This window comes from Salmo salar, chromosome ssa04, assembly GCF_905237065.1.
Source record: "Salmo salar chromosome ssa04, Ssal_v3.1, whole genome shotgun sequence".
Classification (NCBI taxonomy): domain Eukaryota; kingdom Metazoa; phylum Chordata; class Actinopteri; order Salmoniformes; family Salmonidae; genus Salmo; species Salmo salar.
The window spans coordinates 47,403,212-47,428,948 of NC_059445.1; the positions used below are offsets into that span (position 1 = coordinate 47,403,212).

At 41.8% G+C, this 25,737-nt stretch overlaps 1 protein-coding gene across 23 annotated transcripts in view; it reads left to right on the plus strand.

Annotated features, from left to right (window-relative positions):
• Positions 1 to 25,737, plus strand: part of LOC106603292 (RNA-binding protein Musashi homolog 2) — a 303,576-nt gene continuing 277,839 nt past the window's right edge. For 5 of the 23 annotated variants that reach the window (XM_014196760.2, XM_014196762.2, XM_014196765.2 and 2 more), the window contains exons 1-5: positions 2 to 245; positions 586 to 626; positions 903 to 984; positions 1,441 to 1,525; positions 12,278 to 12,319. In XM_014196760.2, coding sequence (XP_014052235.1) covers positions 184 to 245; positions 586 to 626; positions 903 to 984; positions 1,441 to 1,525; positions 12,278 to 12,319 — 312 coding nt within the window. In that variant the 5' untranslated portion in view covers positions 2 to 183. Of the gene's footprint in view, positions 246 to 585; positions 627 to 902; positions 985 to 1,440; positions 1,526 to 12,277; positions 12,320 to 25,737 lie in introns of all 23 variants that reach the window. The other 18 variants (XM_014196759.2, XM_014196763.2, XM_014196771.2 and 15 more) reach the window with 6 other exon arrangements.

The window sequence follows — 25,737 nt, forward strand, 5'->3', positions numbered from 1 at the left end:
CCGCCCAGTAGGGGGTAAGGGAGGGTATGCAGAGAGAGGGAGGGAGCTAGGCTGAGTTGATCCCACGTGTGACGATTCCATTCCCGGCTCAGTAATATTCTCATAGCGGGGCTTTGCATAGCTTTTGCCGTGTCTGTGTGTGTGTGTCTGTTACTGTAGTTACTGCCTATAGTTTGGTTAGCTATGGAAGGAGACGGGAGTCAAGCCACATCTGGAAGCCCAAATGATTCACAACATGACCCCGGGTAAGATTATAACATTTTCGATTATTTATTGGATTTTTCATGTGAGATTATCTGGCAGAGGAAGGAGCACTATGCCGTGCTGGATTCAGTTTGCAGTGCGCACATAACCATTGGTCTTTCCTTCCGGATGCAGTTAGTGATGGCTACGAGGCTTCTGCTTTGCTTTGGTAGATTACAGTAGCAAGTGTGGCCTCCCCCTTTTAACAAAATACATTATTGCTATCGAGCGAATGTTTTTTTTTTTTTGCTTCTCTATTTAAGATCGCTTTTATAAGTAGTTAGTCTTCAAAATGGCCGATCTAACATCTGGACTCACTTCTGCTATGTTTTCTTCTTACAGTAAAATGTTTATCGGTGGCCTCAGTTGGCAAACCTCACCAGGTGAGACAATTATTCCCTTACATGTCCCATGTTTCATGTTGTTTTGTTGCAACGATCGATTGTGCTTGCACGCGTTCTCTGTGTGTGCGTGTGTGCAGTATACTATATGGATATGTGTGTGCCTGTGTGCGTGCAAGGTTGTTTGTTATTTCCAATCATCTGAAGTCCTCTATTCGACCCCTATGTGCATTGCAGGGCGTGTTTGAATCACACTGACAACAGTATGACGACCATTTGTACTTGACTAATTACCCAATATATTTCCTCTATTCACAGACAGCCTTAGAGACTATTTTAGCAAATTCGGAGAAATAAGAGAATGTATGGTGATGAGAGACCCCACGACAAAACGTTCCAGGTAAAATAAAAGGTTTTTACTTTTGCTTTCCAGTAGATGAAATTATATCCTACACTTGTGTACATGCCACATTTTAACCCGGGCTGTTTGTCCCGCGTTGTGTTTCGCAGAGATAGCTGCAGCTGTATTGCTCGCAGTAAACTGCGGGCAAATGCAATTTGACATTGACTTTGGCAATTGGGACTGCAATAACGTCATATAACTTAAATATCAGTGCCCGCAATTACTATAGTAATCTATAATTCAGGATAGTCGTATCTCTATCGTCTGAATGAATAGTGTTTAATTAGGATAGTGTAAGTACATGTGTGTGCAGTTCTATTTTTTGAAAGCTAATGAAATTCCTGATACACGTTAATGCACTGAGAGAAACAGCTGACTTTATATTCTATGTTCTCATTTGCATAAATAATGTGTGATCTAATTGATGTTTCTTTGTGTTTCTTTGTTTTGCAGAGGATTTGGGTTCGTTACGTTTGCAGATGCTGCCAGTGTAGATAAAGTCTTAGCTCAACCACACCACGAATTAGACTCAAAGACGGTATGTCTGTGTTTTGATGTCATTTGCAATGATATTTTACTGTCTGTGTTGCACATTTTAAATGTTCATCATTGCCTTCATTTCACAGGCATGCTTGAGTTGTAATAATACTGTAATATAAGTTCCACATAGAAAAATAATACCACATTGAAACCAACAACAACTGCAGTACATCCATGTGTGGCAGGTGGCATCTCAGAATGCCATGTACCGGTCACTGGGTTGGCCCTCTTGGTAAAGACCTCTTTGGTAAAACCATACATTTTATCATAGCTGTAGATGTGGAATTAGCCCACGATAACAGCGTTGCCTCCTCCATGCAAACTCTTACAGTAAAACACCACTCAGAGGTGAATCTCATGTCTGCTCAAATTCCCTTTTCTGAGTGAATTAAGCTCTCATGCCCCCTTTCCCCATTACCATTAGGGCTCCACATGTGCACATATCCCATGTCTCTCACAGACCTCCCACGTCCATGCGTATGACCTTTCAGATCATACATGTCACTCTAGTCAATTTGATGTATATCGCATCATTGGAAGTGGAAAGTTACAAATGTGATTTTATTAAATAATTGTTGATGTCCAAAGGGTCCATTAATCCTGTAAATCTCAACATAGATTTGGTCTTTCTTTACGTCAGTGGATGCTTCTTATACATAAGTGTATTTGAAATATTAGAACTGTTGCTTCTAAGTTTAAGGAACAGTGCATTGTCAAATCTATAAAATGCCAACACCTTCCCAATTACCAAAACCTATTTTCTGTCTTATAATATCAACAAACCTGGTGCTTCTCCCATCACTTTATCTCATGTACTTTTCCACCAGACCAAGGCATCCATACACACACACACACACACACACACATGGCATTCCCATCCCCAAGCCTTGAACTATTGTGCTGTGCTTCCCTTTTGAAATGTGGCAGTAGATGAATAATTAAGCATGTCAGTAATCTGTGTAGCGGTGAATTAGACAGCGTTCAGATGAAATCATATTTGTCTGAAATATCTGCTCAGTGGGTGGTGATATCCAGTCATGCTCACACAGCTCTGGAAATGGAATAGTCCAAACTGAGAAATAAACGCTTTGTTTGCAGCCTTCTGTGAAAGTCAAGTTCAGAGGGGAGTGTCTTTCAGATATATTTGGAAAGACAAACCTATTGTACTTCAGCAAGCAGTGTACAATTACAGTGGAGCCTGGCTGAAAGCAGTGCTATAACTTGTTGTAAGGCTGTCCTGACCTGACTGGCAAGTCACTGGAGGGTGCTTGTAAAAGCTTTCCGTTTTTATCTTGATACTTGAAAGTGAAAGAGGAGCGGGTTCATGTTTTGCATGTCATAAAAGGAAACTAGCACCTGTAAGCTGTTGCAGATAATATTGGGATGTACAATGCAGATAGTGGGGAGAAAGCCACAGAGTGCTTCATTTAATGTGTGATTATTTGATACACACACTATGGCAGAATGATATCGCTTAGAGCACTGTGACATATTAGAATATATGGCGTACATGTAGGATTTAAATCATTGATAAATAGCCTACCCACATGCAGTATAAATACTGCCGATCAGCCATGTGTTCAATATGTACAGTACCAGTCAAAGGTTTGGACACACCTACTCATTCAAGAGTTTTTATTTTATTTGACTATTTTCTACATTGTAGAATAATAGTGAAGACATCAAAATTATGAAGTAACACATATGGAATCATGTAGTAACCAAAACAGTGTTAAACAAATGAAAATATATTTTAGATTTCAGATTCTTCAAAGTAGCCACCCTTTGCCTTGATGACAGCTTTGCACACTCTTGGCATTCTCTCGACCCGCTTCATGAGGTAGTCACCTGGAATGCATTTCAATTAACAGGTTTGCCTTGTTAAAAGTTAATTTGTGGAATTTCTTTCCTTAATGTATTTGAGCCAATCAGTTGTGTTGTGACAAGGTAGGGGTGGTATACAGAAGCTAGCACTATTTGGTAAAATACCAAGTCCATATTATGGCAAGAACAGCTCAAAAAAGCAAAGAGAAACGGCAGTCCATCATTACTTTAAGATATGAAGGTCAGTCAATTAGGAAAATTCCAAGAACTTTGAAAGTTTCTTCAAGTGCAGTCGCAAAAACCATCAAGTGCTATGATGAAACTGGCTCTCGTGAGGACGGCCACAGGAAAGGAAGACCCAGAGTTACCTCTGCCGCAGAGGATATGTTCATTAGATAGTTCTATAGTTCATTAAATAGTTCAAGTAACAGACACAACATCAACTGTTCAGAGAAGACTGCGTGAATCAGGCCTTCATGGTCGAATTACTGCACAGAAACCACCACTAAAGGACACCAATAATAATAAGAGACTTGATTGGGCCAAGAAACATGAGCAATGGACATTAGACCGGCGGAAATCTGTCCTTTGGTCTGACGAGTCCAAATTTGAGATTTCTGGTTCCAACCGCCGTGTCTTTGTGAGACGCAGAGTAGGTGAATGGATGATCTCCCCATGTGTGGTTCCCACCTTGAAGTATGGAGGAGAAGATGTGGCGGTGTTTTGCTGGTGACACTGTCAGTGATTTATTTAGAATTCAAGGCACACAACCAGCATGGCTACCACAGTATTCCGCAGCGACACGCCATCCCATCTGGTTTGCGCTTAGTGGGACTATCATTAGTTTTTCAACAGGACAATGACCCAACACACCTCCAGGCGTTGTATGGGTTATTTGACCAAGAAGGAGAGTAATGGATTGCTGCATCAGATGACCTGGCCTCCACAATCTCCCGACCTCAACCCAATTGAGATGGTTTGGGATGAGTTGGACTGCAGAGTGAAGGAAAAGCAGCCAACAGGTGCTGAGCATATGTGGGAACTCCTTCAAGACTGTTGGAAAAGCATTCCAGGTGAAGCTGGTTGAGAGAATGCCAAGCTGTCATCAAGGCAAAGAGTGGCTACTTTGAAGAATCTAAAATCAAAATATATTTTGATTTGTTTAACACTGTTTTGGTTACTACATGATTCCATATGTGTTATTTCATAGTTTTGATGTCTTCACTATTATTCTACAATGTAGAAAATAGTAAAAAAGTAAGAAAAACTCTTGAATGAGTAGGTGTGTCCAAACTTTTGACTGGTACTGTATGTCTGAATATCGTACGTACAGTATACTGTACAGTACTTTTGATACATCTAAATTAGGGAGGGAAGAACTCTTTATTTGTGATAATGAATATGCTTTAGTAACCTTAATTGAATAACACTCGTTTTGCCCCTCGTGGTGTAGATAGAATGCAGGTGGTACAACAGTTGGTTATTGACAAAGCACTCATACCGATGTACTTTATTTTCTCTATAGAGATGACAAGTCTCATCTGGTGTCTTTGCTTGGAGGTGTGTCGTGTATCTGTATTTGTTTCAGCCACGTTTCTTACTATAACCGAACAACTAATACGACTCAAAGATAAACAATTTTGCCTGACAAACTAACTATAGTTATTAACAATTGAGTTGCCTGTAGTTACATTGTAATTAGACATATTGTCAAATAAAACACTGGTATTAGTTCCGTTGAATTTATTGTTTGGATTTTTTAATGTAAAATATAAATAAAGCTCTCGCCTTAATAAAGACATTTGGTTTCCATTTTGTCTGTACAGTGTGTAATGAATAAGACTTAATTTGAGTGAAGTAAGCTATAATGGAAATTGCAGGTTATAGCTTGATATATTTTATGTAGAACATTTTTGAAACATACAATCACGTTGTAATGTTTTATTTGTTTATGTTGTTCCAGAACATTACACATGTATTACTTACTGTTAGTTAAATTTCCCTTGCACTAAGGTGTGTTGTGTTAATAAAATTGACAGACGGCATCTTGATAAGCAAGCGAGAATACCCTGTGAAAATCATTTGGGTTATGATTCTAAAAGCGCAATGGTTTAGCAGTTGAAGAGATGGAGGATGTTACGTTCTTTGTATGAGCTGAGTTATTGAAAGACCTAACTGAAAGTGTGGCCCTATTAATACTAAGCAATGCTGAGATCAACATTTGATAGTTCCTGATGTGCCACTGAGGTTAAATAGGGCACTTTGCCGGCATGCAAAGGAAGCAACTGTTGTTACATCACATAGACCTGAACCAGAAGTGTTCTGCTTTATATTCCATTCCATCAGTCTTTCTGCAGAAGCGCACATGTAGGATGTACAGTTCCTAGTGAAAGTCTACAAACCCCTTGCACAGTCTTCACATTTTGCTGCCCTAAAATTCAAAAAGGTTTAAAAGTTATAGAACAAAAAAATATACATATGTCTTGATTGCCTATGTCTTCACACCCCAGAGGTAATACCTGATGGAAGCACCTTTGGCAGCCATTACAGCTGTCAATCATTTTGAATAAGATTCTACCAACTTTGCACAACTATTAGGGTAACATGTATATTGTTTTAAATTTGGTTGGGAATCATTGATGGGCAGTAATATTCAAACATTGTCTCAGATATTCAAGCAAATTTAAGGCAGGAGTGAGACTAGACCGCTTAGGAACACTCAACCCCTCTTGTAAAACAATTCTGGTGTGTCTTTGCCATAAACCTAATTGTCTCTATCCCAGGGTTTCATTTTCAGAAGACTGAGGCGGGTTTTGCTTTTTTTTTTTTTATTATTTGGATCCTAACAAACTCCCCAATCCCTGCAGATGACAAGCATACCCATAACATGATTCTGCCACCACAATACAATCAATACGTCCTCATTTTGTATTTATTAGTCATTTGGAAAATGCTCTAGAATTTTTTTATTTCACTTACAAAATGTGAAGATTGTGCAAGGGTTGTGTAGACTTTCACTAGCGACTGTATGTATTACACTGTATGTACTAACTACAGTGTTGAAGAGCGCCATGCGGTCTCGTACCAGGTCTCTCTTGCAAAAGACATTTGATCTTAGTGAGACTAGCCTTCATAAACTAAATACAAGAAATCTACCAATTTATGTACCGGCATTTTTTTTCTTAGAACACTTACTGTGTAGAGATGAGTCAAGATCTAATCATCCTCCCACATCGCTATTTCAGCAACAACACTAGAGAATGTTCATTATGTTGAACCTCGATTGCTCTTTATGTGTTTTTGTGGAGATGTTAGGTTGGTATGAAGCTTGAAAGTACAGCATTTTGACGCTTGAATGGATTCTTCTCTCTCAGTGGTGACCTTGAAGGGACTTAGTAAAAGAGTTTACTTGCAATAGCCTACAAGGCTGCAGGTTTAGAAAGAAACCGAGGGCTATTGCAACTGAGATTTAAAAAAACTAATTCAATGGTACAGTGTTTATAAATATTTGATTTATTTCTCACAGTTAGCATACTCCAGTTCCAAACAGTATGACATTTTACAACATATTCCTCCTTTGTTTGTTGTAGTGGATGTTCTCTAGTGCTAATGGCCTCAGTGTGGAAGCAGGATAACCCCGCGGAGAAAGATGTCAGCGAGAGACGTGGACAATGAGCACATGTATGCTTTCATAATGCACACACCATCATAATGTGCCACGGCTATTGTTCAATCCCCCCTGATTGCCTGGGTTGCTTTCTGTCCAGTTATTAAAACAGAGTGCTTTCAGACCAGGATGAATGGAGACATATGGCCAAGTAGAGCCTGAGGCTTCAAAACACAAAGCAATTCAGAACATATTTACAATGTTATATTTGATATTATCCAATATCCCATTTGGAAAAGTAGAAGTTCTCTTTTTACGTACAGTTAGTTTAAGAAATGATGAGGAACGTGATTTGAAGTGATTTATAATTCTTCTTTATGTGAGGAGATGTAGTGTTAGACTACTGCGTCACAGTGTCCAGGTCGGGATTATTCACTCTGGACTCCTGCCAGAGGAGATGTACTGTACTGCTAAATAAGTCCTTTTTTTCTTCCAAGACAAAGGTAGCCTATTTTGTCCACAGATATTTTCAGCCATTATTGAATGACCTCTGGCCAACCCCTGTTTGCTGTTTTGATGTAGCGTTTGAAATGACAGAATGGCTGGTTGAGGTGAGGGGGATAAGAACAGAGAGAGAGAGAGAGAGAAAGAAGAAAGGGCTGGTACAGATAGGAGCAGCTGCTCTGAACAAATCTAAGCCTCCTCTGTCAGATATAAATTGAAAGTAATGTCAGATGTGAGCTCACCTCCACCATGCCCCTTGTTGGTTCAGGTCTAGCAGGTGCTTTGTCTTCGACAGTTAATCATGTAAGATATACATGCCTTTCCCAGGCTTAGAGCCAACAGATTCTATGATGGATTTTGTCTTCTTCTCAGACTTTTCTCTTTACAGTATTATGCATCCAAACATGCAGTACTTTTTTCATTGTCATCATTCGTTGCACTTATAATAATTAGAGTGATTGTATTTTGAGCAAATGAATACCTGCGGCATACTACAAAACGTCAATTGAATTGAATCAACACAGACATACAGTGCCTTCAGAAAGTATTCACACCTCTTGATTTTTTTCTACATTTTATTGTGTTACAGCCTGAATTTAAAATGGATTAAATGTAGATTTTTTTTTGTAACTGGTCTACACACAATACCCCATAATGTCAATGTGGAATTATGTTTTTCAATGTGTTTACAAATTAATAAAAAATAAAAAGCTGAAATGTCTTGAGTCAATAAGTATTCAACCCTTTTGTTATGGCAAGCCTAAATAAGTTCATGAGTAAAGATTTGCTTAACAAGTCACATAATAAATTGCATGGACTCACTCTGTGTGCAATACTACCTAATCTCTGTACCCCATACATACAATTATTTCTAAGGTCCCTCAGTCAAGCAGTGAATTTCAAATACAGATTAAACCACAAAGACCAGGGAGGTTTTCCAATGCTTCGCAAAAAGGGCACCTATTGGTAGATGAAAAAAAATTATAATTGAATATTTCTTTGAGCATGGTGAAGTTTTTTATTACAGCTTGGATGACCAAGTCACTATAAAGATAAACGCATCCTTCCTAACTCAGGGATTTCACCATGAGGCCAACGGTGACTTTAAAACAGTTACAGTGTTTAATGACTTTGATAGGATAAAACTGAGGATGGTTCAACAACATTGTAGTTACTCGACAGTACTAACCTAATTGACGGTGTGAAAAGAAGGAAGCCTGTACATAACAAAAGTATTCCAAAACATGCATCCTGTTTGCAACAAGGCACTAAAGTAATGCTGCAAGAAATTGGCAAAGCAATTCACTTTTTGCCCTGAATACAAAGTGCTATGTTTGGGGCAAATCCAATACAACTGAGGACCACTCTCCATATTTTCAAGCATAGTGGTGGTTGCATCATGTTATGGGTATGCTTGTAATCATTAAGAACTGGAACGTTTTTCAGGATAAAAAATAAACGGAATGGAGCTAAGCACAGGAAAAATCCTGGAGGAAAACCTAGTTCAGTCTGCTTTCCACCAGACATTGGGAGATGCATTCACCTTTCAGCACGACAATAACCTAAAAAAAACAAGTCCAAATCTATAATGGAGTTGCTTACCAAAAAGACAGTGAATGTTCCTGAGTGGCCGAGTTACAATTTTGACTTAAATTTACTTGAAAATCTGTGGCAAGACCTGAAAATGGTTGTCTAGCAATGATCAACAACACATTTGACAGAGCTTGAAGAATTTTGAAAATAATAATGAACAAAGGTTGCACAATCCAGGTGTGGAAAGCTCTTAGCGACGTACCCAGAAAGACTCTGCTGTAATCACTGCCAAAGTTTTGACTCAGGGGTGTGAATACTTAAGTAAATTAGATATTTCTGTATTTCTTTTTCAATAAATTTGCTAAAATTTCTAAAAACATGTTTTCAATGGGGTATTGTGTGTAGATGGGTGAGAAAAAAATGATTTAATCCATTTTGTATTCAGGCTGTAACACAACAAAATGTGGAATAAGTCAAGGGGTATGAATACTTTCTGAAAGCACTGTACATGTAATTATTTTTTATAATGTAGCTTACACAGCAGGCTAAGGCAGGCTTCCAAATGTGGATAATAAATTGCTCTAGAATGATTTCATGTTCTCAAACAATACTACTTTGATAAGGGCATGCCTAATGGCCTCAAGTGAAATTATGATTTCATTTGGGTATTTGTTGGCAGTGCATTTGACATCGATGATTATACTTGTTTGTGTATGAGAACCAGAGGGAAATTGACAGAAAGAAGCAGATGATAAATCATTATATACTAATGCTTCCTAAATCATTCGAAGCACAAAGAAAACAATTAAGAAATCAAGCCTTTTGATAAGCAATTGTGGTTGCTTTAAAAACAACTTAATCTTAAACTGCCAGTATAGAGGAAGATCTGTTAAGAGAGATAGTTTACCCAGAATCTGGAATAATGTATGAAATCCTGTTCGAAGATCTGAACTAAGGATGTAAACTATTGCCTCCTGCCCTGATCTTTCACAATCGCACAGTGACGAGGCCCTCTGAGACCCTGCTGTAAAAAGCTGTAACAGAAGATAAAAGGGGAAAAAATGTGTTGGTTTGTTCTCTTTTATTAGTCTGAGATACCTAGTTTGAAAATGCTGTAGTGCTTGAGAAAAAGCTATTTTTAAACTTTGGGATATGATCCATTACATATTGTAGATCAGCCTCCGGTATACATTGTAATTTGTACCAGAATTAAAACATTGATTGAATATACTGCTCATATATCTTGTTGGTGGATTTGTTATCATTTCATGGATCTAGCAATGATCCCTTCATTCAACACTGTGATTTATTTCCTACTGGCGAGGGGAAATAGTACTCCTCGAGACCAATTACACCACATAAAGCAAACTGCTATTCCTATGGAAGTGTGGAAATGGAATAACCTTAGTTCCAGACATGCTATAGTGTACTGTTGTAATGGGAAATGCGTGGCCTATATGACTGGGCCCAGGCTTTAAATGTAATTCCCACATAAACTTCCCATTTACATGAGTACTTCAACAGAATGAAAACAATTGTTAGAATTTCCCCCCTTTTGGCAAACGTCTCAAAGGAACCATTCATTTCCTAGGCTGTGACCTACATAAAGGTGTGTTTCTACAAGCTTTCTCAACAGATCCCACACTAAGTCATCATTACCTAACACAGCTACACTGGTAATCTGGACAAATTACTGCATTATGGGGCCATTTCAATAAACAAACTAAATGTCTGCATTACGAGAGAAAAAATGGATTGATAGCGACTGTATGCTGAATAAGTCTTCATGCTCCAAACCCATTGTAGATCTGATTGACATGCTGCAAGGCTAAATTTTACCACTTTCACTGCTGTTCTGTTATAAGTTGAACTGTAGCAAACATTTATTTTGACATCTTAAACAGGCTCTATGGCAAATGAAAATGTACCGTATAAGAGAAACAAAAACAAGATTTTCAGGGACTAGTGTGTAGTTTGGAAAGGTAAGACACAGCACCATGTATGACGGCGTTGCTATTCACAGCATATAGTATTGTCTTTGCACGACTAGGCCCGGCTCCACTGAGTAATTGAGGTTGAATTGGTTATGCCTGAGGCTAATTGCTAAAACGAATCATTACATGAAATTCATTATGAGCAGGGTTGCCATACCCAGGTGTTATTGAATTCATCTCTCAAATTGACCTGATTTCGAACGATACCAGTCATAACTCCACCAGATAGAAATAGAACAGAGAAATGATGTTGCTGCTTCGTTCTCACCTGCTGCTCTTTCACATTTCACTTAAAACACAACAGGTGAAATAGGACTTTCGGTAGGCTGAATTGATCTGCACAGATGGTAAGCTTCGTCTTTGTTTTCAACTGAATCGTCAATTGCATTCCTTATTTAGGAATGTTTTTTCTTTATTTCATAGGAATACGTGATCTCAGTGTTGTCGATTCAGAGGCCTTTTACGTCAAAGGAGATGCAGAGGTTTTACAAGAGGAAAATGTTTTGTCCAGCTGATGTGACATGTTGTAATGCTCTTCCCGTACACATTACCACCTACTCCTTCTTTTTGGCTTCTTTTGTAAATTGAGAGAGACATCTCAGGCCTACATGTGGCCCACTGAGAGAGACAGGATCTCTATGATGATGCTCTAGTGGATTACATTCAACCTCTAGGCAAGCCTTCAAATCCCCATGGAGAAATATGCAGCAACGTAAAGGGTTTGCCCTGCTAAACACGAAGAAGTAATTTTCTGCAAGAGAACAATTTCGATCTGTTTACGTTTTTCCCCTTCAATAGGTCTGCTTGGATGAGATTGTTTGAAATTTCTCTTTTAAGAGCCTGGTATTAAAGTCAGGAGAAGGCAGCATGACATCGGTGCATGAAATAGTTTCTATTCATTCTGAATGCAAGATTGATAAGGCTGCAACCGCACACCACGAGACCAGTTAAACAGAAGAAAAAAATGAAATTAACTCTCTCGACAAGGCGAAGACTGGAAAAAAATGGTTGATCTGATGCGCCTTCCTGCTTATTTTGGAATATCTGGAGTCACAAACTCCAGACTCCTATTTCCAACACTGTAATCTTGAATTAATAATTTCCTCCAAACTTTCAAAGGCACTGTTCCTGTTTTGTGAACATCTCTCCGCATCTACATCAAAATTATGTTGTTGTCACTTTGGAGGAACTTTAGCATTTTATCTCTGTCGCTAAAATGTGAATGTTGATGCACAGTTGACAATGTCATTCCTTATTTACTTACTCCAAATGTTTCTGTCATTCACAGATTGATCCTAAGGTTGCCTTTCCCCGACGCGCTCAACCTAAGGTAAGAGCAAACCACCTCACTTAGTATTAGTGATATTAACTGACCAGTTAGCCTCATTCTCTAAATCTATTTTCTTTATTAGCAACAGGACTCCTTAGATTTTCCCCACTCTTGTGTCATAATGGAAAAAGAATTCCAAAGGCACTTGTGCTATGAGCTTGGGACCACTTCCTGCACAGTTGGAAGGTCACTTCCATGGTCAGCAGTCATTTCCCCTATGCTGATCCCAATTTTACCAAAACAAACCAATAACAAAATAGTGGGGATATTTGACATGTAGGTAACTTATTAATGATGACAGTATCAAATCTTTCATAATGGCTTAATCCTGGCTCGGTTACTGGTTGTCTTCTGTGTGCAACACACACACACTCACACACACACACGCACACACACACACACACACAGTGTGTTAAGGTGGTGTTTGTGATCGTGATGTAGCTACAGTGGTGAGACGTGTGCTCTTTATCCCCTCTGACTGGCTTTGGGTTAGAGGGGAGCTCCTTTAGGCCAATGCAGTGCTCCTCACATCAGACCTTTTACACCTGAAACGGGTGGAGATCAATAATGTATTTTTCTCCTTCCACCGGCTCACAGAGAGGTGTTGTTACTGAGCGGTTCTGGTTTCAAATGGGGAATTGGCAGTGAAAGCTTTCAAAGCCAGAGCACATGGTGTCTTACGGGTATGGGCATATGGTTGAGAAACTACCAGCTATTTTTTTCCTCTCCCTAATTTGCGTGTTTGTCACTTAAACCTTCTCTCTTCCTCGGCTTGTTCCTGAACATAAAACAAATAAAACACATCAAAAACAACCAACATGTTTTGCCTCTGGATTTTGGGATTTCAGTTGAAAGGGAAGCTAGCTCCTCCCTGGAAGACATAGCTGTTGTGCTTATTATTTTATACTTTTTACAACAATATGCTCTGTTTAGCTGGGACCAACATGTAAGAGAACGGAATCGCTCAGAAATACATGAATTGTTCTCACACACTTATAAACATCCAGTGTCATTATGAAGGTAGGTTACATCACTGGAAGAAAACAATGACTACTAAACAGAATTGCTACAGTAGTACAGAAAATACCTGTCGTTGAGATGTTTTAGAAAACGGCAGGCTCTGGGGCAAGCTCATTAGAGGAGAAAATGGCTTTTATTTGTTTTAGTATTATGCAAGAGCATGTGGATTTCAAAGTATCTCAAAGAAATAGGATTAAGGGAGATAGATTAGCATTTCATGGCTTTCTCCTTCATATTTAATTGATTTAAGGCCTTTATAAGCAGTCTGGGTCTGAGGTTGCCATTTAGAAAGCACTTTCTGTCTTGAATTTGTCATCGTTTCTTCCCCCCCACCTTCTTCTCCAGCCGGCTGCTTGTTGCTGTTTAACAGGCCTGTCCCCAGTGAGAGATGGGCTTCTATAGAGCCGGCTGCTAGGGCAGGCTACAGGTGCCTCAATGGCGCTGGTTTGGGGAACAGAAATATTGAGAGACCAATCGGCTTTGGTTTCCTCCTGGTTTTACTCCATCCCCTGTCTATCCTGCACTGTTGCATATTGTGTACAGTACTGTTACTGTACCTTAAGCGATTGTAGATTTTGTAGAGAGAGTTAAGTAGCCTACATCTACATGTATCTCCCCAGGTACTTCAGACATTGGCCTTAGTGCTATTATAATGCACCCAGTTTCCTATATGATTAAACACAGTGTATGAATATATAGGGGCCCCAATTATGTTAGAATTGTTCTACCTGGTTACACATGGATCTCCTACTGTCTTGAGCCAATAGATCTGCACAGCGTGATGTCTGTGTGAGGTGAATGGAGGGGTTAGGTATGAGAGAGCGATGGACAGGTGCTGTCTCTCTCTGTTCTCATCCTTTGTGGAGCTGTTCTCTTTGTGTTTTCACAGGAACATGGAAACTGGGGGCTGATGACTGCCGTGTGTGTTTAGAAACCAAGGTGACGGTTGCTGCCCACATCGCTAAAGATTGGTTTCTCAGCTGTCCATGTCGTTACCGATACCGCTGCTGCTGTTGCTGCGCTGCTGCTGTTGTTGTTGTTTTCACACTGCGGAATCACAGACAATCATAGCGTGTACCAACATGATTTTAATTGGCCACTTCTCTGGTAGATGAGCTCTGATGGCTTGTTATGGAAATGAAAGGAAGGAGCTGGGCCACTCAGAGAAGACGAGCAGCGCAGCTTAACCCCTTCTTTTCCGCCAGGCCGTCTCACCAGGGGCTGTTTGCCTCATTAGGCTTCACTAGCATCCACTAGTCACCACATCAATGGCAGTCATTGGACTGCACTGATGAGACAAGCCTCTCTGTACTGTACACAAATAGATATGTTCTGGATGTACTGAACAGTGGGAGCTAGACTCTAAAGGAACTTAAAGGAGTAATACTGTTTACTTGGTTGACAATCACAAAGTTTTATTTGGTGCTGAATTATATGTATATTTTAATCAGGGAGAGGAAGTAACCTTCAAATGTTGACTGCAGCTAACAAAGCGTACCGTAGTAGGCCTGAGTGGAAATGGATCTAGGTTATCAGTCATAAATACCATCAAAGCAGTGGCCCAGATTTCCCCTTCTGTCTGTGTGCGTGTCCGCTGTGTACTCTGCCTGCCTCTCTCTCTTTCTGCTACTGCTGAGGGACTTCTACTGCTGGTGATAGTGGGATGAGGAGTCTAGAGGGTCTAGAATAGATTAACTTTTGCCTGGTTCTGGTCCCCCACCTCTTTCTGAGGGGCTTGTTGTGTGCTTAATGTTCTGAGTTGGAGAAAAGCTCCCAGGTGTCCCGTGGTGCTGGAGCTAGGGACAAACGTGTTGCTGTGAGAGAAAACTCCTCGCCAAGTTTTTAATGAAGTCCAAAGGTGACACTGTGTGAAGTACAGTACAGACAGAGCCCCCCTTATAGACACACACACACACACACACACACACACACACACACACACACACACACACACACACACACACACACACACACACACACACACACACACACACACACACACACACACACACACACACACAACCAAAGACACAGCCCACAGCCTGCAGAACAACAATTATGTAAGATACACACACAGACAGACAGACATGCACACACTCCCTCAGAGAAACACACACACACTCCTTCACAAACACACACACTCCTTCACAGAAACACACTCCTTCACACACACACACACACACTCCCTCACAGAAACACACACACACTATTGGGAATGCTTGCCAAAGGAGAGAGGCCCAGGAGTGCAGTTCTCTACTCCAATGCCAATTAAGAAACCTGCACAAGGGCTGCTCTCCTACATTCTCTCCATTCTTACTTGCTTTCTTTCTCTGTTTCTCCCTCTCTGTCTCGCTCCCCTCGCTCCATCTCTTCCTCTTCTTTTCATTCTGGACAGCCTCACAAAGCCTGGTGAATCCGCTGTTACGCCTCACTCAGATATGTTGTTTTTCTTTAGGTGATTTTAGTATTATAATCTTCTCCATCTCAGAATGATTTTCATTTCAACTGACACAGCTGACTGCTGGGAATTTGAAACCATGGCTGCCAGCTACTCTAAATGTCCATATGAGTTTATTAAAAGCGCTAGATTCCCTGTTCAAACTCAGTCGTGCACCACTGCCAGAGTTTGAAAGAACATTCAAGGACAAAAGTCCTTTATATAGAACAGAATACTTTATAGAACAGAATACATCATATTGAGCATATCTTTATATGCCATTAGCAGACACTTATCCAAAGCAACTTATAGACGTGTTGAATCCACTATCCTGGCATTGCAAGCACCATGCACTTCCAACTGAGCTACAGAGGACCAGATCTCTATGTACATGTATATCTCTATGTATATCTCTATGTACATGTATATCTCTATGCACATGTATATCTCTATGTACAGTGAGGGAAAAAAGTATTTGATCCCCTGCTGATTTTGTACGTTTGCCCACTGACAAAGAAATGATCAGTCTATAATTTTAATGGTAGGTAAATTTGAACAGTGAGAGACAGGATAACAACTAAAAAATCCAGAAAAACACATGTCAAAAATGTTATAAATTATTTGCATTTTGATGGGGGAAATAAGTATTTGACCCCTCTGCAAAACATGACTTAGTACTTGGTGGCAAAACCCTTGTTGGCAATCACAGAGGTCAGACGTTTCTTGTAGTTGGCCACCAGGTTTGCACACATCTCAGGAGGGATTTTGTCCCACTCCTCTTTGCAGATCTTCTCCAAGTCATTAAGGTTTCGAGGCTGACATTTGGCAACTCGAATCTTCAGCTCCCTCCACAGATTTTCTATGGGATTAAGGTCTGGAGACTGGCTAGGCCACTCCAGGACCTTAATGTGCTTCTTCTTGAGCCACTCCTTTGTTGCCTTGGCTGTGTGTTTTGGGTCATTGTCATGCTGGAATACCCATCCACGACCCATTTTCAATGCCCTGGCTGAGGAAAGGAGGTTCTCATCCAAGATTTGACGGTACATGGCCCCGTCCATCGTCCCTTTGATGCGGTGAAGTTGTCCTCTCCCCTTAGCAGAAAAACACCCCCAAAGCATAATGTTTCCACCTCTATGTTTGACGGTGGGGATGGTGTTCTTGGGGTCATAGGCAGCATTCCTCCTCCTCCAAACACGGCGAGATGATTTGATGCCAAAGAGCTCCATTTTGGTCTCATCTGACCACAACACTTTCACCCAGTTGTCCTCTGAATCATGCAGATGTTTATTGGCAAACTTCAGACGGGCATGTATATGTGCTTTCTTGAGCAGGGGGACCTTGCGGGCGCTGCAGGATTTCAGTCCTTCATGGCGTAGTGTGTTACCAATTGTTTTCTTGGTGACTATGGTCCCAGCTGCCTTGAGATCATTGACAAGATCCTCCCGTGTAGTTCTGGGCTGATTCCTCACCGTTCTCATGATCATTGCAACTCCACGAGGTGAGATCTTGCATGGAGCCCCAGGCCGAAGGAGATTGACAGTTCTTTTGTGTTTCTTCTATTTGCGAATAATCGCACCAAATGTTGTCACCTTCTCACCAAGCTGCTTGGCGATGGTCTTGTAGCCCATTCCAGCCTTGTGTAGGTCTACAATCTTGTCCCTGACATCCTTGGAGAGCTCTTTGGTCTTGGCCATGGTGGAGAGTTTGGAATCTGATTGATTGCTTCTGTGGACAGGTGTCTTTTATACAGGTCTTTTATACAGGTGTCTTTTATACAGGTAACTTACAGGTAATTTCTGGATTATTTTGTTGTTATTCTGTCTGTCACTGTTCAAATAAATCTACCATTAAAATTATAGACTGATCATTTCTTTGTCAGTGGGCAAATGTACAAAATCAGCAGGGGATCAAATAGTTTTTTCCCTCACTGTATATCTCCATGTACATGTATATCTCTATGTATATCTCTATGTACATGTATATCTCTATGTACATGTATAGCTCTTTGTATATCTCTATGTATATCTCTATGTACATGTTTTCACATTGGATGATAGTAGGTCATCTTTCCATTCCTCCAAGACTGGAGACAATCATCTACCAACAGAAACACAACCTCACTGTTACTATGTGTATTTATGTTTTTCCTCCACGTAAATGCACTTCTGAAATGGGTTTTTACAACCGACGGGAAGTGCATTGACTTGTCACTGAAAACAAGAAACAATCCGATAGCTGGCAAAGCTAACTTGGATCAGGGCAAGGGAAAAGTCAATCAATCAGTGTTCAGTTGATGGGATTGCTTTATCGCTACCTCCCTCTAACCTCCTGGCGAAAAAGGTTTGTAGCCGAGACAAACCCCCACCCACCCCCCATCCCCCCACCGCCCAGATAGAGGGCTACATGGAGAGATGTTTGTTCCCTTCGGTAATGGATGTGTGGGGTACCAGGAGATGTGTTTAAATCCCTGACCCTCCACTGTTCCAGCTTTGAATGGCCTCAATGAAACTGGCCCAGACAAGAATGAGGCCAAAGCCCAGGCAGGTAGCCTAGTGGTTAGAGCATTGGACAAGTAACTGAAAGGTTGCTAGATCGAATCCCCGAGCTGACAAGGTAAAAATCTGTCATTCTGCGCCTGAACAAGGCAGTTAACCCACTGTTCCTAGGCTGTCATTGTAAATAATAATTTGTTCTTAACTGACTTGCCTAGTTAAATAAAGGTTAAATTAAAATACAAAAAGAAAATATGAATGACTGTTTGTTGGGTGGTCAGACACAATCACCAAAAGACAGTCAGAAGAGACTAAATCAGTCAAAGCACTGCTCAGTTTGGTAGATGTTGTTTTCTCTTCTACGCATTGTAATTATATAATATGTATCATGTCTGTGTGTGTGTGAGTGGGCATATGTTGTTATTCTGAATTAACTATATGCTTGTCTTTGTGTTTAGCCTGTATGTGCAGTACAGTATATGACTGTGTTCTCTGTGTCCTGCTGGCTCCTGAGTGTTGGCCCATTTCCCCTCCTCTCCTCTCCCTAGCCTGGTCTCTTTGCTGTGGGTCGAGGGTAATTAGGTTTGGTGGGGGGGGGGGTTCAGGGCCGTGTTGTGTACTTATCAATGGCAGCAGGCAGCAGACAGGAGAGAGGGGAGGCAGGACAGAGGGCTGCAGGAGCCTGGCCCTGCTAAACCTGATGCTGACTGACAGTAATGAGAAGACCCAGGCCAGCCAGGATTGAGACTAGCTGCCCCCCTCAACCCAACTCAACCCCCCTCATCGCTACTAACACAGCCCTATCAAAGCCCTTGTTTTATATGACACACGTGCACGCCTGCACACACATTGACGGCGCCGCCCCTCCCCCAACCCCACCATATCTCCATTCACCTAGGATTCTTAAACTCTCACTGATTGGTAGAGTCCAGCTTGTTGTTTGTGCACTTCTATTTGACCGATGAAGGCATATTTACATGTTATGACAGTACTGACACATTTACAGCCTGGCTATTCTGCAGTGTCTTAGTTTTGCACTCACGTTGCTACTGAATTACGCAGAGCAGGCCCCAGCGGCACAGTCTCGCACGGCATTGTGGGAGACGGAGTGGGGGGTAGATTAGTTCCAGGGTCGGAGGCAGACAGGAAGAGCCAGATGGAATCTGGGAGCTGAGAGCTGAGACAGCGTTCTGTTCTGCAGTGAGGAGAGGGGCCTAGTGGGACAGAGACAGAACAGAGCTCACCCAGTCAGTCTCTGGCCAGAGAGCACCACATTCCTGGAGGGCTGACCCCACTGTGGCGTCTCCCTGGCCTGGCGGGGAGCCTCTGGCCTGGCACGGAGCCTCTGGCCTGGGGCACGGGATAGCCAGGGAAGGGCCTAAGTGGCCTGGGTGACCACACATTCTCTGCCTCTGACACACAGAAATAAACAGCCCTGCCGAAGCAACAAACAAGTAGATATTTGTCATCATCCCCTGTCCTGTGCTCGACTTTTGTTATGATCGTTTTTGGGAGGGGGGTGGGTATTTGTCACACCTGATGACTAGGCACAGCTGTGCTGCCAGTAATTATCAATTTTCTGCTACACTCGTCTCGAGAAGTGATTTAAGTCCTTCGTTGAGCGAAATCTCTGCGGCTTCAATCCTACCCAGACACACAACACTGCTCCCCACAACCATTTAAAATAAATGCAGCATTAAAGTTGTAAAATAAATGATATGAATGTATTTCTAACCCAGAATGTATTAGAGAAGATTTGAATAATCTTAAAAGGCCTTGCGGTATGCTTTGCCTAGTATGTTGCCTCTGCAGTGACCTTCATGTTTGACCTTGACTCTTATCTCTTTCAATTTGTATTCCAAGGGGCTTCCCCTCATGTAAATAAGAAATACCACACCATAGCACTTCAGCTAAACTATTTTCAGAACAGAACATCTTCACTTTTCATCTGATCCTTTCGGCGTAGTGTTAGTCAGAGACCAACATACAGGACCCAGGATGGATCTTCTTCTGGTTTCTGGCTGACGTAACACTGAGTGCCTGCCAGGCCTATTAGAGCACCTTTGGAAGAGTGGACAATTATCTTACTCTGCCCATGCGTTCACTCTCCAACAAGCTGCTGTGGCAATAGCTGAGACTGTAGCTGAGACTGTGCAGGCAACTAGGACTGCAGTGTTATTTGCAGGATCCAAGTTATCGTGGCTCTTCCATCTGTACAATGCAACTCATCCTCTGCCCATCTTCTGCTTTCACCTTTCTGATTCAGATTCCTTTCAGACTTCATTCTGTTTCTTCCAACCAATGTCTGTCAATATTATAACCAGCAGAATTTTGTTCCAACTAAATTGTTTCACTGCAACTAACTTGGGTAGATTGATGCGTTAGGCTACTTGATGGGAGGACTGTTTGAATTGCATATCTAGTTGTGTTTTGACTTTCTATTCTTTGATAAATCCTCCATATGGAACTATTTATCCTCCCATGTAATATTGAACAGACATGTGTACCTCTAAATGTTGAATAACCTCGAACTTCAAATGACTGTCTCAGTAGAACATGAATTCAGAATGAATTTTAATCCCATCCACATATGAATATTCATAAAGTAGAGTTTGGATGTTCTACTGTGCCACTGTCATTTTTAGCCAAAGCAATCTTTAACTTATGAAACATTAAGGTATGCCTATTGCTGTAATATTTAACAGAGCTGTCTGCCTTATGCTTACACAACATGGAAGAGCTCTTTCTCCCCCCTCCCCCCTCTCTCTCTCTGCTCCGTGCTTGCTGAAACAGCTGATCTGCCACTGAGTCCCTGACTAAAGCCCAGTGATGCCGCTCAGAGGAGCACAAACGCTGGAGGGGGAAAGCTTAGCTCTTTTAGAGCATTGCATATAAATCCCCCTCTCAAACAAAACACAGTCAATTCCCAAGAGGGTCCAAATTGGCCAAACTAAACAAATGAATGGGATAAAGTGAACCCACTCGTTGACATGTCCTTTATAGCTACTGCGAGGGGGAGGTGGGATAGGAGGGTAGGGGAGCTCAAGGCCCTCTGTAGTGTTGTGGTCTTCAGAGATAGTTTGACTTGTCCATGAAGTAGTCCTGACCTGTAATGCCCTTGCCCTTGTAGCAGATGCCCTTGTTCTGCAGCCGCACCAGCCTGTGTGCTTTGGTGTGTGGGTGTGTGTGTTGCATGCTCTGTCTGTTCACAGCCCCCAGTGTGAGCTTTTATCTGCCTGGGTGGCTGGCGTTCTCTCTCCTCCCTGTCCTTACGCTGCTTGCCTACTCGTGCTAGTTTTGTTTCTTCTCCCCTTTATTGAAATTCACATATCTTTCTCCTTCATGCATCTTGCTAGGGGCAGGCTTTTGTGTGATGAGTATGTGTGTGCTTGCTGTGTGTGTGTGTGTTATGTTTGAGGCCTGGCAGAAATGTTTTTTTTTGGTTCCGTCTAATCGTCACTCATAAACGGACAGCTCCTCACTGACACACCCCTCCCCTCCCTAGCCCCTTATGCTCCTCTCACTCTCCCCCTATCAAGGCACAAGGCGAGACCCAGATGCAGACACAGGAGGCACATGGTTGGAGTCTTACAATGTTTATTAATCCAAAGGGGTAGGCAAGAGAAAGGTCATGGACAGGCAGAAAGGTCAAAACCAGATCAGAGTCCAGGAGGTACAGAGTGGCAGACAGGCTCGTGGTCAAGGCAGGCAGAATGGTCAGGCAGGCGGTATAAAGTCCAGAAACAGGCATTGGTCAAAACCGGGATGACTAGAAAAAGGAGAATGCAAAAAGCAGGAGAACGGGAAAACCGCTGGTTGACTTGGAAACATACAAGACGAACTGGCACAGAGAGACAGGAAACACAGGGATAAATACACTGGGGAAAATAAGCGACACCTGGAGGGGGTGGGGATGATCACAAGGACAGGTGAAACAGATCAGGGCGTGACACCCCCTCTTTCTCAACTTGACAACTCATAACGGACAGCTCCTCACTGACACACCTCTTCCTTTCACTCTCCTCCTTTCTCTTCCTCACCCCCCTGTTCTCCTTGTTTGCATCAGCTTGATAAATCTGAAGCTAAATTTAGAGGCATTTCTTCTCCGCAAAAAATACATTACTGGCTCTCAGAGGGAGGGAGGGAGGGAGGGAGAGAAGAGAAGAGAGTACAGCAGGAATGTAAGAGAGAGAGACTCCAGCCCCTGCCTCTTTCCCTCACACAAAACTGTCTTTACACATCAGTAGTTCAGAATGTGTAAGTTAGTTTGACTACTGCCTACTTGCTACTGGATTTCATTAGACAGTATTTGTAGATGAAGGTATGAACTTAGAATCCTGCCGGCCTGAAGTTTAAGCAAAGGTAAATGCAGACTTGGTTGTCTAGAGTCTGGTTGTCTAGACCCTGGTTGTCTTGATCCTGGTTGTCTAGATCCTGGTTGTCTAGATCCTGGTTGTCTAGATCCTGGTTGTCTAGAGTCTGGTTGTCTAGAGTCTAGATCCTGGTTGTCTAGATCCTGGTTGTCTAGAGTCTGGTTGTCTAGAGTCTGGTTGTCTAGAGTCTGGTTGTCTAGATCCTGGTTGTCTTGATCCTGGTTGTCTAGATCCTGGTTGTCTAGATCCTGGTTGTCTAGATCCTGGTTGTCTAGAGTCTGGTTGTCTAGAGTCTAGATCCTGGTTGTCTAGATCCTGGTTGTCTAGAGTCTGGTTGTCTAGAGTCTGGTTGTCTAGAGTCTGGTTGTCTAGAGTCTAGATCCTGGTTGTCTAGAGTCTGGTTGTCTAGAGTCTGGTTGTCTAGAGTCTGGTTGTCTAGAGTCTGGTTGTCTAGATCCTGGTTGTCTAGATCCTGGTTGTCTTGATCCTGGTTGTCTAGATCATGGTTGTTTAGATCCTGGTTGTCTAGAGTCTGGTTGTCTAGAGTCTGGTTGTCTAGATTCTGGTTGTCTAGAGTCTGGTTGTCTAGATCCTGGTTGTCTAGATCCTGGTTGTCTAGAGTCTGGTTGTCTAGATCCTGGTTGTCTAGAGTCTGGTTGTCTAGATCCTGGTTGTCTAGAGTCTGGTTGTCTAGATCCTGGTTGTCTAGATCCTGGTTGTCTAGAGTCTGGTTGTCTAGGTCCTGGTTGTCTAGATCCTGGTTGTCTAGAGTCTGGTTGTCTAGATCCTGGTTGTCTAGAGTCTGGTTGTCTAGATCCTGGTTGTCTAGATCCTGGTTGTCTAGAGTCTGGTTGTCTAGATCCTGGTTGTCTAGAGTCTGGTTGTCTAGATCCTGGTTGTCTAGATCCTGGTTGTCTAGAGTCTGGTTGTCTAGATTCTGGTTGTCTAGAGTCTGGTTGTCTAGATCCTGGTTGTCTTGATCCTGGTTGTCTAGATCATGGTTGTTTAGATCCTGGTTGTCTAGAGTCTGGTTGTCTATTTGCATAGAGTTACTCACTATGTTGAGTAGTGCTGTGCTACATAAGACTATATAGACTGGTCTGGCCCAGTTTCTAATGGAATAGTGGAATTACTCTCTAATTCTGCTTGGAGTGCTTTTACTCCTTCTCCATTAGTATGTTTTGATAATGCTGGGTAGAACTCCATGCTTTGATTGGGATATATTTGAAAATCCCAGGACGCCCACATTGCATCAATAACGGAAGCACCTTGGTACACCAGCGTTTTAGAGGCAATTACTGTGAGATCGATAGAAAAGAGGCTTGCAGTAACAGAGGGATCTAGTGGAACAACATTGGTTGTGTGTGTGGGCATGGGGGATTTCATGTGAATAAGGCACATGGAAGGGTGTGTGCGTGTGCGTTAGTGCGTGTGCACTGTAGACTCAGGCAGGCCTATGGAAGGGCCTTGATAGGCATCCAGGGCCAGAACCCGGGCCAGAACCCAGCCCAGCCGTGGAGCTAACTGCATGAGCTTCACACTGAGTGGAGATCAAAGTGATGGCCAGTGCAGCTGAACTAACAACAACAGACAGGCCTTCAGAATGGGTCTAAACACGCATGTAGGAAACAGGCTCCCTCCCGCCTCCCGCACTGTCTCCCTGTCTGGCTTCTCATGAAGAATTTGTAACCCCCATAAGTGTTTTGGTTCTCATGCCCTATTAAGTCTTAAAATAAATAACTTTCAAAATGGATACTGGCTGTATTTCTGTATTTTGAAAGTTATATATCTTGAAAACGTGATGGCTGACATGCAAAACATTTTGGGACTATATCAACAATGGACTAATGAAACAAATACCAAAAGATAGTTTTGGGGTTTTCCTTTAAGGCTTCTGAAACACAGCACAGGGTATGTATGCTGCTGAGCTATCTAGCTAGGTACAAAAATCACAGGATATCACTGTTCATGAATCAGCATAAATTTAATGTAAAACAAATCACTGTCTGTACAGTTTATTTAGTTGGAGGCTTAAACAACCACTGACCTTATCTTTGTACTAAAGCACATTATGGTTCCAGTGGTTTCCCTTACCCTGTATATACTGTATATCTCAGCTCTGGCAGCTGGGTAATGGTCTGCACACTGTAGAAAACTGACCTCGCTCACTCTCTTTTGGTCATCTCTCTCTCCCTCTCTGTCTTTCACCCTGTCTTTCTCTCTCTCCTCTCTCTCTCTCCCCTCTCTCTATTTCTCTCTCTCTCTATCTCTCCCTCCCTATCTCTCTCTCTCTCTCTCTCTCTCTCTCTCTCTCTCTCTCTCTCTCGCAATTCAATTCAATTCAAAGGGCTTTATTGGCATGGGAACATATGTTTACATTGCTAAAGCAAGTGAAATAGATAATAAACAAAAGTTAAATAAACAACAAAAAATGAACAGTAAACATTGCACTCACAAATTTCAAAGGAATAGACACATTTCGAATGTCATATTATGGCTATGTACAGTGTTGTAACAATTTGGAAATAGTTCAAGTACAAAAGGGAAAATAAATAAACATAAATATGGGTTGTATTTACATTGTTGTTGTTCTTCACTGGTTGCCCTTTTCTTGTGGCAACAGGTCACAAATCTTGCTGTGATGGCTCACTGTGGTATTTCACCCAATAGATATGGGAGTTGATCAACATTTGATTTGTTTTGGAATTCTTTGTGGATCTGTGTAATCTGAGGTAAATATGTGTCTCTAATATGGTCATACATTGGGCAGGAGGTTAGGAAGTGCAGCTCAGTTTCCACCTCATTTTGTGGGCAGTGTGCACATAGCCTGTTTTCTCTTGAGAGCCAGGTCTGCTTACTGCATCCTCTCTCAATAGCAAGGCTATACTCACTGAGTCTGTACATAGTCAAAGCTTTCCTTAATATTGGGTCAGTCACAGTGGTCAGGTATTCTGACACTGTCTACTCTCTGTTTAGGGACAAATAGCATTCTAGTTTGCTCAGTTTTTTGGTAAATTCTTTCCAATGTGTAAAGTAATTATCTTTTTGTTGGGTCTAATTGTGTTGCTGTTGCTGTCCTGGGGCTCTGTAGGGTCT